Source organism: Eubalaena glacialis, chromosome 7, assembly GCF_028564815.1.
Source record: "Eubalaena glacialis isolate mEubGla1 chromosome 7, mEubGla1.1.hap2.+ XY, whole genome shotgun sequence".
NCBI lineage: Eukaryota > Metazoa > Chordata > Mammalia > Artiodactyla > Balaenidae > Eubalaena > Eubalaena glacialis.
The window spans coordinates 25,127,523-25,141,184 of NC_083722.1; the positions used below are offsets into that span (position 1 = coordinate 25,127,523).

A 13,662-nucleotide genomic window follows, 5' to 3' on the forward strand; every position below is an offset into this window, starting at 1 on the left:
TACCAAACCTTCTTTGCTGCCCCATCATGTCCCCTTGTCCCACCTGACTTCAGCGTGCTGGGGTGTGCAGTGATGTGCCCGCCACCAGTATCCCACCTCAGGTTCACGTGGGAGACTCAACCAAGGTGCTCCTGCTTGGTCCACAGAAGGTCCCCAGCAGGACTGAGCCCCCGTTGCCCACTGCAGTGTCAGCTCCGTAATGTGTCCTTTCATGGGTTTCCCCCCTCTCTGTTCTCAGGTTCCCTGCTCCTTGCCCTGGGTTCCTGGAATCACCTCCCAAATCAACTCCCTGCACCCAAGTCCTTGCCTCAGGCTCTGCTTTCAGGGATCCCAAACGAAGAGGTTTTAATGTCTTCCTATTACTTTTAGGGTCAAGCTCCCAATTTTACAACTTGCTGCTTCACTCGGCCCTTGCCTGTTTTCTTTGGCTGCATTTCCTCCCACTACTCCCTTGCCTGCTTTGTCCTGGCCACACTGGCCTTTCGGCTTCTTGAACTCACCAGATACCTTTCTGCCCTCTGTCTTCCCATGCTACTCACTACCCCACACCTCCGACCAGGCCAAATTCTCCTGGTCCTTCAGGTCTTGGTTGAAATACCACTTCACTGGAAGGCTGTTTCCTGATACCCTAGACAAGATTAGGTCACGTTGGGGTCCACTTTCATGGTGCCCTGTCCCTTCCCTTCATGGCACTCAGCACAGAAGGCGATTGATGACCTGCCTTCCTGCTCCGAGGTCGGTTCCATGAGCAACGTCTTGCCGATCATTGTATCTCCAGTGCCTGGGCCTCTGCCATGTGTAGCAGGGGCTAAAATATATCTGGGGCATGAATAAAGGAAGTGGTCACTCAGCTGGGAGACAGTGTGACATTGGGGACAGACTCTCAGAGTGAGGGGGAGAGATGAGAGTTGATCTGTTATTAGCCAGCAATGAGACCCTGGTGAAATGACATAACTTCTCTGTTTCTTAGTTTCCACCCATCCCATCTGTCTCATGGGGCTGCTGTAAGATTCAAATGAGACGATGTGGTTAAAGGGCCATGAAAGAGAGAACCCTTCGATTTCTGGCCAGCTCACCAGGCTGTCTGTCTCTCCCCTCAGGCTCTGGACCAGGGGTTGGCACACTTTTCCTGCAAAGGGCCAGCCAGTAAATGTTTTAGGCTTTGCAGGCCATGTGGTCTCTGTCATAACCCAGCTCTGCTGTTGTAGTGGGAAAGCAGCCATATATCATATGGAAGCAAATGAGTGTGATTGTGTTCCAACAAAACTTCATTTATGGAAACTGAAACTGGAATTTCAGATCATTTTCACATGTCACAAATTATTATTTTTCTTTTGCTTTGTTTTTCCCAACCGTTTAAAAGTATAAATGCCATTCTTGTCTCATGAGCTGTATAAAATCAGATGGTTGGGTGGAATTGGCCCATGAGCCATAGTTTGCCAACCCCTGTACCGGAGTGTCCATCCCTGTGCCGTCCAACATGGTGGCAAGTAATCATATATCATGTAAATTTAAATTTAAAATTTAAATTAACAATTCAGTTTCTGTGTTGCCCTCACGCCAGGTGCTCAGTAGTCGCCTGTGTCTAGTGGCTACCATACTGGACAGTACAGAACATTTCCACCAATACAGAAAGTTCGATTGGACAGCTCTGGTCCAGATAAATAAGCCTGGGGATTTTTCCTCCAGGGCAGGGTTAGCTAATTAGTGACAGAGCAAAACAGCAGTCCAGGCCTCTTTGCAATGCCCTCATGCTAACTCTGCTGGGAAATTTTGTGCTGGAGGATTGATTGCACTGCCAGGTTTTTAAATAAAATGCTGTTTTGGATAGTATAGTATCTGGTAAAAATTGGAACCCACTTTAAGCACTGTTCATTAGGTTCAGAACGAAAACATTTTTTTTTAAGATAAAGCATAGCCAGTTACTGGGAATAAATGTGCTATTTGTTTCTTTCTTCTCTTTTAGAATGAAAAGAAAGTTTTATTCCTGGGAGGAATGCATGAACCTTCGGGAGGTCAAGGTATTTATTAATACACAAAGGGATAATTTATGGTATGGTTGATTAAAATAGCTTTATACATGCATAGATTTATAGTTGATACAGTTTGAATTGTTTCACTGATGTTGAAAAAGGAGGCAGATGATAACATAATGCAGCTGACAGCTGAGAGGAGAAGATTGCTGTGCTATTTATGTGTGTGTACTTTTTTTTTTAGTTTTTTGGTGTGTGTGCATGTACTTCTTTTTAAACCTTGGTAATAGTGCTGTTAACTAAACCACAGATTTATTCAACTTTCATTAGTTTCTCACTAGTGTCTCTTTTCTTTCAAATGGTGATGAAATATACATAGTACCTACCTTTTGACCATTTTTTTAAAGCTTTGCACAATTTTGTTTACATAGCAAACTGGACAACATTAGAAAATCTGTCATACCATCCAGAAGTTGAACATATGTAATAATCACATTTTGTAGCCATCTCTGGGGAAGTCTCCTTTGCACATTTTCTGCAAACAATGCCTATGCATTAAGGTTAAAAACAACTCAAAGGAAAGTGGCAGGTTGCCAGGTAGATAGTCCAGATTGTTAGAACAGCGATAAAGGTGTCCCGTGCTAGAACCCAAAGGACTCAAAATAGATATAGAATTGCGTATTTGACCTAAAAATGGTACAGTTCAGTGGTATTAAGTACATACATAATGTTGTACACCCATCAGAATGGCCCATCTCCAGGACTCTTTTCATCTTGCAAAACTGAAACTCTATGTCCATTAAACAATAATTCCCCATGAATCCCTCCTCCCAGCCCCTGGCCAGCACCATTCTACATTCTATCTGTCGACTACACTAGGTACCTCATATAAGTGCAATCATACAGTATTTGTCTTTTTTGTGACTGGCTTATTTCACTTAGCAGAATGTCTTCTAAATTCATCCATGTGTCAGGATTTCCTTCCTTTTTAAGGCTGATTAACATTCCATTGTATGGATCTACTATATATTGTTTATCCATTCATCCATCGATGGACACTGGGACACCTTTGGCTATTATAAACCTTCCCATATCTTTAAACTCCTTTCCACTGGCTCCTTGTCTTCAGTCTATCAATGTGCCCACCGTTCTGTCTAACCAGGCTCAGCCCTCCCTCCCCTGGAGCTCCCACCCCTTCCCCTTCCTGACCTTACCTTCCAGAGCACCCCCTCCGCTGTCACTTCCCCCCACCACTGACTTTCCACTTAACTGAATCAGGCATTCACCTCTGCAACTCTATGGAAGTTGCTCTCCTAAAAGCCACCAGCTGTCAAGTCCAGGATCATTGGGACTTCCTTGGCGGTCCAGTGGTTAAGACTCTGCGCTGCCAACACGGGGGGCGCGGGTTCGATCCCTAGTCGGAGAAATAAGATCCCACATGCTGCGCGGTGTGGCCAAAAGATTAAAAAAAAAAGTCCAGGATCATTTTCTCAGACATTTTCTTGTCTGTGGACCACTTCCTCCTCTCCTCTCCCAGGTCTCTGTGACTCTGCTTTGACCCACCTCTTCTACCTCTTCTTGCCTTTCACCAGTGGTTCTATGATTCCACCCTTTAAATATGGATAATTCCTCACATTCTCTTCTCAGCAATTTTCTCCTTTGCTCTGGCTTCTCCTCCTGGGTGATTTTATTCATTTCTCCTCACTTCAGCAGCCTTATCACATCTTTTATCTTTCTTATGCATTTAGACCAGGGGTCGGTAAATAGCCCAATGCCTGTTTTTGTAAAAAAAAAAAAAAAAAAAAATGTTGGAACGCAGCCATGACCATTTGTTTATATATTATCTGTGGCTGATTTCACACTACACTGGCAAAGCTAAGTAGTTGCAGCAGGGACCATATGACCTAGAAAGCCCAAAATATTTACTCTCTGTCCCTTGACAGAAAAGTTTGCTGACCCCTGCTTCAGTCCCATATATCCAACTGCTTAGTGGACATCAGCGTCTGAATTTTCTAGAATGTCTGCCTCCCCCAGTGCTCATATTTTCTCCCTCTTGTGTTAATTATCATTTACCCCTGCACTCAGAAACCATAGCTCATTGCAGTGGCCTGTGCTCCCTACTCTCCACACCTCTCATCTCCCCAGCACTCAGCTGTTCACACACCATCTACCATTTATTGAGCAGCTGTTATGGGCCAGGCAGCACCTTACGTGCTCTGTCTTATTTCATCCCCACAACCACCTGATAAGGAAAGTCTTAGTATCTTGAATTTCCCGATGAGCACAGCTGAGGCCCAGAGATTCTGTAATTTGCTGGAGGGAAACACAGCTCTAGGCAGCGAAGCTTGGTCTCAAGCCCAGGGTCTGTCAGAAGACGTCAGTGGGCATCCACCTGGCATCCGGGCAGTTCTCATCCCTCCGACACTGGGTGGCCACTCGCTCCCACGCCCAATCTCTGAGGGGCTCCCTCCTGACGTGCCCTTGCCCTCCCACCGAGTTTGTCCAAGCCTGATTCTTCCTTCAAGTCTCGTGTATGAGACTCTCACCGACCACTCAGAGTTTGCAGATTACTCCTCCTTGAAGCATCCCTGATGTGTTCCTTCTTCTCTGCCTGATACGACTGTCCTGCCTCTACATCTTTTTGGAAGCCTTTCCCAAGCCAAAGCAAGATGCCTTCTTTCTGGAAATATACCTCTTGAAAATGAATCACATGAAGTCCTCCACAAAATTAATTCATTTTTTAAATTAATTCTTTTTCTATTAAACTGATATAGACTTTAACTTGCCCCTGAGCCTCACTGAGAAACAAGAACTGGAGCCACTCTTAGACTTGGGCCAGTAATTCATGCTCAAAACACACTTGCGGCAGACGGTATTCTACTCCTTGCCTAGAATTCTCTTCTTGCAAAGCTTTGAAACCGACTTCATTTTCCTCTGAATGAATCTGCCCTGTTCATTCTGCTGCTTATCCACTGGACACCTCAGCCATTGCTGGTGGTGCATTTTCAGCAAACAAGCAGGAAAGACGCCTGCAGTCCATGAGAGTCTGGAGAATGCTTACAAGTTAGGCAATGCTTGCTACTCATGGAGAACCAGAAATCCAACCCATCTAGAAAAAGTAATCAGCCTGTTGGGTCATTCTGGAAGGATCTGGCCATTTGGCCAAAACAGCTGAGTATTTCCTGCCAGAGAGGCACTTGGCAAAAGCTCGTCTTTCAGGGAAGAGGTTCCAGAAGAGTCTTATTTTGTTCTCATTCACTGGCCATATTTCCTCCCTCTTCCCAGCTGCTTGAAGTAACTCGGTCATATTGCACATTCCCCAGCTCTGATCCCTTGGGTGCGTTGTTACTGAGTGTCCTTCCAGATTTGGACACTCATGTTAACACTTTCATCTTCAGACATTCTGTTTGTTTTATAGAAGGAATGTTCCTTTGAAGGAAATTAAAAGATAAAGAGGGCTTTACAATTTATTAATCGGACTCACGTCTCTATGAGGAAGAGGCTTTTTGAATTAAAGGGCTCAGCCCCCTGCCACAGTGACCCCTTGAGGCATTCTTGAAGGAGATGGTCTATCAAATTCTGATCACCTGGTGAGCAAACCCACAGTTGGGTGTGCGGCTGTCACACATGAACTGGATTACTGCTCACCAATATGAAAGTGTATTTGTTCACTGTGGACAGAGCTAGTGATGCAAACAGAAAATAGCTTGCGCATGGCTGCACTCACGTGTGTGTTCCAGGAAGAGGAAAACCACACATGCGCATGGGGAATAATCAGAAGGTCACTTACCGTTTTCTGAGCCACCCTCTGTTCCTCGTGCCCCGCTTGACTTTTTTGCCTTTGCTGTTCTTGGAAGCAGAGGTGTCTCTCCCATCTCACCTCAGGGTCCTTCCAATGAGATTTCTCCTCCTTCTCCCCTCCTTCTTCTCCTCCTTTAACACTCACCTTGTAAGGAGCACTATACGTCCCATGGACACACATGTGTCAGAAGAAAGTTGGGAGAATCAGGCTGCCAGCCTCTGTCTGTCTGAGCAATTTCCTGTTCAGAGTGTCTGCAGACTGCTGGCTGGTGATCTCAGCTCCCAGCAGCTGCCTCTCCAGTATCAGATCAATCAAAGCCTCAATGGATTCCCCTCTGGCCACTTTCATGGCGTGAATTCCATCACCTGGAGGGGAGTGCACCTAAAATAGCCCTGGCCCACTGCCTGGTCCTGGGGGCAGCCAGAAGTTCCAGTTATGGTCAAGTTCTTACCTCCTAGTCAGTTAATTGAAATAGTTTTTCTACATAAAGTTAATACCAACTTCAGAGAAATACCATTTATTAACATATTGTCAATAAAAAATGAATTGTGGCACTCCGTGGTTCTAGAATTAGGTGTTTCTCCCTAAGTATATGTGGAATTACTTTTTTCAACAACAGACTTGCTCTAATTTTTTGTTTTTCTTCTTCGCCTTTCAGTCTTTAAAGAAGCTCAACCATGCCAACGTAGTAAAATTAAAAGAAGTTATCAGGGAAAATGATCATCTTTATTTTATCTTTGAGTACATGAAGGAAAATCTTTACCAACTCATTAAAGAAAGGTACAGCGTGGTCATCATGATCTTAGAAATAAGTGTTGCACAGTGGATGTGTTTTCTTTCTGCTTTTGTTTATTGTGGTCATGCTGCTTGGCCTTGGCTGTTTAAAGCTGCCCATGAGATGTGGGGCCCCACCTGCATTCCTGCTTTGGAGGCCCTGTGATAACGGCAGAGAAGCTGCTTTCAGTGCAGCCGTCTTGAATGTCTTAATGGGTTATTCACCCTGACAGGCTCAGAGATTTAACAGATACTCCGCAGCTCTCCTCCCCACAGGACTGTATGGGCAGAGTGACCACAAGTGAGGGGTGTAGCAGCTTCATTCATTCTGAGCCATCCATCGGAACTTCCGGGTTCCTTTCAGTGCCTTTCTTACTATAGTGCACAGGGCTCGCGTGCTGGGAAGACAAAGAAACTAATAAAAAAACTTACCTGTGATGGTCATTTTGGACTTGAAAAGTGAACTATGTAGAACCTCTTGGGCACATTTTCCTGGTGGCAGGTGAATGCCATTAAGAGCATCCTTCTGAGTGATTTCAGTGAACAAATATCGTTTCCATTGTCAATAACAGCAGAGAAGCTGTGTGGTTTGCCCAGCCAGGGGAAAATGTCACTATCCACTGCATCTCATAAGCCCTTCATCTGAAAGACCTCAGATTTTCCCCATCAAAAAATTTTAAGCTTTAATTATATTATGGAGAGAGGAGATTTTTATATGATACATTGGAGGGAATTTTTTTTTGGTTTGTTATTAAATGTTTGATCGTTTCTTTTTTGTAACATAACTGAATATATTTGGTGCTTATAAGGTATGCTGTCTTACATGGATAAGCAGTTGTTTTTCTTTGATCTTTATTATCAGAGGATCTAGTCAAATTAGCATGTCGGCAAGTGTTTTCTTAAATTCTTACTGTATAACCAAAAGAACATGAAAACAGGGGCTTTGTTTTCATTAACAAATTTCATAAATCTAGATTTATAACTTTTTTTCCTCTGCCCTATACAGAAATAAGTTGTTTCCTGAATCTGCTATAAGAAATATCATGTATCAGATATTGCAAGGACTTGCATTTATTCACAAACACGGTAGGTGATTTGGGGTATTGTGCTTTGGAATAGCAGTGAAAGGCTGTCATCAGGTAGAAGATGTAGGAAGCATCAGTGTCTTTTGTAATTGACTCCCAGAAAAAATTGAAGAGTTGAGAGGCTGACAATGGATTTTGGAATATATTATCTTCTGTAGCTTGATTTCTGAATTTCCCTCATTATTTATCATGTCTGTGTGTTCTTATTCTTTAGGCTTTAACACTAAGCTTGTTAGTTACAGATCTAAGAGTTATTCCTGACCATTAACTGGTGTATTAATCAGGAACCTACGATTAGAATTCATAGAAGCTTCACATATGATGTTTAACCTACTAACTAACACTGCTTTGCTGTGGCTTTTCATTTTTTTAATGTATTTCAATTTCAGCTTGTTCAAAAGGGTGCAAAGTGGTCTAACAAGATCTATGCAACCCAGGAAAATAAAATACACTTAAAATAAGCAAAGAAAAAGGCAAAACAAGGCATGGACATAGCTGGGGTGAGGTTAATCGACAAAATACATGTCAGCAAGTTTTACTTAAGTAGAAGAAGCAGGCTACAGATGTGAGCCTGAGTTTGCTGTCAGACAATGCAGAATGTGAAACATGACCAATTACAACCTACATGGTTCCTCCGAGGTAAAACAGTTCAGTTGCCCAAGAGAAGCAGAACTATTCTTGGTACTGATACCAGAGAGGTTTCTCTCATGGATCCTTATGTAACATGACTTTATGGTAAACACAGTGACAAGTTACATGGGACAGTTTCAGGTCATCTTCCTCAATATAGGCCAATTACATCACCTGATCAGAGAAAATGGTCCTACTGGGGCCCAGTATGATTCACTCTGGGGATGGTCTGGTGAGTCCAGGGAGAGATTTAAGGCATCCAGAGGAATGGATGGTCATATACCCTTCAGGAAATCCTCCATCACTATTGTTCTTAGCTGAGCTTTTGAATAGTATTGAGTAGCAATGCACTTGAGGTTATATTTCCAGCCAGTCCTGAGGCATTACTAGTCTGGGTTACTAACTGGCCGCAGACCCAACTTGGGTTGGGTCGATATGTTCTCATGAACGCAGAGCCTCGGGATGGACGTGTCCACCAGGGGAGCCAGGAGTCCCTCAGAAGGCCATTTGAGGTTGCTTTGACATACAGACAGATGGCAAGCTGATCTTGCACAGGCAGAAATCTGTTCCCTCCCAGTCTAAGGGTATGATTGCCATTGCAAATATTGCACCAACAAATGAGCTTCATAACCCAATAAGGAAACTGGGCGGAAGCCCTTTGATGATACAGTCAGTTCAGATTTGACGCAAATTGGCAGTGAGGGGAAAAGACATTGTGCTGCATGGTACGTCTGGGACCCTTCCCAGCCTGCTCTGTGACCCCTAAGCAGCCATCACATTTAGAGGCCAAATGAAACACAAACAGACAAACAGAGGCTGTCTGTACAAGTTCTTGGAAGCCGCGGGCATGTGCTGAATAATTCGAGAGTGATATGCAAGCCCGTGAACCAATTCTAGTAAAAAGTTTTCAGTAAAAGGTATCTCTGATTCCACTGACACGGGTAGAAGGAGCACTTTTGCCACAAGAATTTCCCAAGGGATGGTATGAGTTTGCAAAACACTGAAAACTTCTGGTATGGTGTCTTTAGGGACAAATAGGGGTAGAAGGGGCACTTACTAGATTTGAGAGCCCAGGAAAAAGAATTGGTGAGAAATCAAAGGGATTCTCCAAAGAGAAAGGTCAACCAGAAGTTTTCACATAGGGACCCGTCATAGTGTCTCAGTTACTGGGGCTCTTTGCTCAGTACTGGGAACTGCATGGTGGATCTATAAGAAAGTTGATATGTGTTGGCTTTCTCTTCCTTTCCTTTTTGTTGCTTTTTGTGAGACTCAGATAGTTGTTGCCAGAAAGAACTTGTATCCTTTTATCCAGGTCTCTACCAAATCCCATCAAATCAACGCAGATGCGCACGCACACACACGCACCCATACTTGTGCATACACACGCACACATCTGCGTGTACACATGCACATGTGCACCTACACATACACTCTCCCCCCAATACCCACAAATGCACATGTATGCACACACACACAGTACATAGTCGTATCCAGTAATTTAGCATCCCTAAATTATTGTGTCAAAACACCTCTTTGAAACTCTGCACTGTCAGTCTTCCTTGCACACCTTACATACTCCGATTGTGTTCAGAAATGGTGGAAGGGAAAGCTCAGTTTAGGACGGTCAGACCTCCTTTGCTTTTCTAACCCCAGCACCATGCTTCTCCCCAAGATTCTTGTGGACACTCTCCCCCAGCTAAGTGCCAGTTCTAGTTTGAGCTTAATATCATTTCATCTGTTACCTTATTTGTTTCCTTGCCAGTTTCTCAGGTAGAGAGGACAGATGGTATCTATTCCTTTCAAAGAAGAGGAAACTGAGCTTCAGAGAGGTTTAAAGACCTGCCAAAGGCCCCACTGCATTAAAGCAGTAGAGCGGAGATTAGCTCCGATATCTGTGCCCATTTGCTACACTTCTCTAGAAAAACCTGTCTCTTCTCACAGAGAACAGAGAACAAGAGGTGAAGAAAGTGGTGATAGTCATTGGAGGTGGGATGGATATTCATTTTGCAGGTTCTATCTCGTTTTCATTGATAAATGATTTTTGAAAACTTTTGAATGGTTTTCATACGGTGTTGACTTAACTTTGTAGCTTTATGTTGTTCTTTTCCTCCAGTCACGGAAAAAAAATAATCAAAAGCACTTTGCAGATTTGTCTTGTGAGTTTCAGGCTCTTCCCTGTTGTCTGGTTCTCACTGTGAGAAGGTGCGTTCTGTCCCTGGGAGTGGACTCCTTTGGGAGCAGAGAACAGAGCTGCAGGTGGTTGCCATGGCCATGGTTCATGTCAGTGACCACTTCCCCCCACAGGGAATGAAAATTCAGCTCCGCTTGGTGCTGATTGAGCAATGCCAAAGCACATATACTTTGCAGGAATTAAATAATTAATGCAAACTGTGTTTCATCCTTGCCCTGCCCTTACAAATATCCATGCAGGAAATCCAGAATGCCTTAGGTGGCTTAAAGGACAACGTTTGGCCCCAAGAGGTGGTTCTCTGCTACCCTGTTTCACCACTGTCTTGCTGTGCGTGACCTTGAGGCAGCCCTTGGCCTTTCTGTGTGTTGCCGTCCTGGCCTTCTTGATAAAAGCACTGTGGGTTTAAATTCAGTAATATCTGTGAAATTACAACTTCCCTAGCAGGAAGGTGTGCTACAGAAATTCATAACGTTTAAGTATTCTCTGGTTATTTCCATATATTCCTATCAGGTTCCTCATGAACAGAATGTGAAGGGGAGAAAGGCTTCTTTGTGGCTTGATGTTTTTCTTGCCCAAGGGTTGTTAATAAAAAAAGGAAGCACAGCGCATTTTCTGCCAGGATGAAAGAGAAAATCCCTCTGTTATTCGACTGGCATGGGGTACCCTGAAATTAAATTGAAGGTCTGTTCCTGTGTTCTAAAAGCCAAACAGTTTCGAACAGGAAGATTCTGTGTTAACAGCACTTTGCTGTTGCATGATCTCTGAATAACCCAGCAATAAGGGTTTCCACTGTGAATCAGAAGCTCAGAGGGAGACATGGGCTCATTGTTACAAGCATGAGTGCACACATCAGCAGAACACGTACCCAGCCAGGAGTCAGATCAGAACTTAGTGCCACCTCCTCACGGGCGGGGCGGGGTGGGGGGGCACGTCACCGGCCTCGCGAGCCTTAATTCTTATCTGCAGCAAATGGAGCCGTGTCTGCCTCTCCCCCTTGCCAGGTTGTGGGGAAGATAAAATGAGAGGATTCGTACTACTAACAGTGACAAGCTGTTGCAAGGTGCAGATGTGCCAAGCACTGCACTAAAAGCTCTACAAATATTAACACGTTGAATCCAGCAAAACAACCCCATGAGGTAGATGCTGTTATTTCCCCATTTTACAGAGGAGGAAAGTGAAGCACAGAGAGGTTAAGTGATTTTCCAGCCAGATTTGAAATCCGGCAACCTGATCGGTCTACACACTTAACCACTATGCAGCGTTGCCTCTCATAGTGATAAAATCGTGATGAAATAGAGATGAAAAGTAAAGGTACATGACAAGAGGGTCTTATACCTTTAATTATCAAGGAATAGAACTCATGGGTATAAGGCTGATAATAGTTATTGCTATTATTCAGTAATGAAAAGAACAGAGGGCCAGATATTCTACAGACATATTCACAAATGCTTCCTAGTTGTAAAGGCTTATCCTCGAATACAGTGTAACAGATGACATATGTCAACTGACAAATACAGTTTTCATCAGTCATTTTTAAATAGTCTGTTTGCAGTTAAACTTTCTTCCTAGCCATTTTCCCTCTGATAGTTTATTTTGGGCCTGAAGTATGATCCATAGAAAGGAAAGCTGCTTAGAGGGATAAATGGGGAACCAGAATCTTCTCTCTCCTCATTTCATTAGTGCCCATGTTCTCTGTGGAAGTAGGATTAAAGATGAGTTAGCAGGGAAAGGATAAAGCTTGACCGATGGGAGGAGGTGGTCAGTGTGTACTGGAGCGTGACCCGGGTGGAAGCAAGGTACCAGGTCTGGAGTCCAAGAATGATGCTTGTATCTGAGTCTAGTTGATGTGATAGGATGAACTGAACAGGGAAAAGATGCAGGTTTGTTGAGTGGGTGTTATAGATGGTGGCAGGGGGAGTTGCAGTGGGTCCTGGGGATGGAGGACATTTCATTATCAGAGAAATGCCACTTAAGTTTGGAAACAACAGTTTAGCCCAACTAGAGGAGAAAAAGGGAGTCTAAGAGGAGAAACAGGGTGAATCTGGACTTGAGAGGACCAGCACCGCAAATCAAGATTTTGGTGTCTGGATCGACAGAGACAGAACAGAGCCAGATAATACAAGAGCTCTGACACATTTCTTGGTACGATTGTGACTAATTCATCCCCCGCCACCCCCATGACTCACTTTTCCCATCTGTTCGGTAAGAAAATGATGTCTGCCATCTCTTTTTTTTCATGCTTTTGATGCTCTGAGTTTTTAGGAAGAGAGACCATCGGTCTCACAGGTCATATGTTTTAGGGGCCACAGGAGCCTTGCTGGACGCACTGGCAAAAGATCCCATTCTCATAACTGCTTGCGTATTTACACAATTTTAAGTCAGAGAAAGGGCAGAAAGGACAGATAGGAGGTATTTTGATGGAAAATGTGACACAGCTCCATTCCTGTCTGGGGACAGATGGATCCAGCATAACTATAAGCTACCTGGATATCATATCAAACGTTCAAGAAGGAGAGAGAATTTGGGAGAGCAGAAGAGTGGTTTGGGACAGGTCAATGCAAGGGTGACAGTGACATCAGCTGCTGTCCCATCAGAGACACAGGTCTGGAGAGGATGCAGCAGGCACGTTAGAGATGCAGACTTGAGCACATCAGCACAGGGGTGGATGAGGAATAGTTGACATCTTCAGTGATAGCTCTTACTTCCTCCCGTAAATGTGCTACTTAGAATCCAACCTCACAACATTGGTAATGGTAGCAGGTAACCAGTAACCCCATCAGCAGCATTGACACCGTTGTATTTCCAGTTTTGATGACCCATTGAGATTTAGACTCAGGTAGAATGATGTCTGTCAGTGATACTCTGTGCAAGAGGAAGGTTTGGGGTCTTCAGAGGCATGTGATGCTGATCAGTGGGTGTTTGAGTCTCTCCTACATGTACCCCCAAAGCCCTGCGGTAGCTGAGACAGGCTTCCCATTCAATGAGTTATCTCTGCCTTTCACAATGTGAATTACAGATGTACCCCTGTGCTTTACTGGGCAAAGTACTCAGTATTTGACATTTAAACATTTGTTGCAACACACACCAGAATCTCAGATACGAGTAGGTCATATTCATAAATCCCTTATTTCTTAAACAAAAAATGTGATCGTGTTTTTGCTGTGATGTAGACTCTCAGTAGCCATAAGACTTGTCTTTTGAAACGGT

General features: G+C 43.9%; 1 protein-coding gene across 1 annotated transcript in view; it reads left to right on the forward strand.

The window, feature by feature from the left end:
* The window catches only part of CILK1 (ciliogenesis associated kinase 1), a 32,200-nt gene that overhangs the window by 1,497 nt on the left and 17,041 nt on the right, over nucleotides 1-13,662 (forward strand). Inside the window, exons 2-4 of the mRNA XM_061196090.1 lie at nucleotides 1,967-2,021; nucleotides 6,434-6,555; nucleotides 7,556-7,635. Of these exons, the coding sequence (XP_061052073.1) occupies nucleotides 1,967-2,021; nucleotides 6,434-6,555; nucleotides 7,556-7,635 (257 nt within the window). The remainder of the gene's footprint in view (nucleotides 1-1,966; nucleotides 2,022-6,433; nucleotides 6,556-7,555; nucleotides 7,636-13,662) is intronic.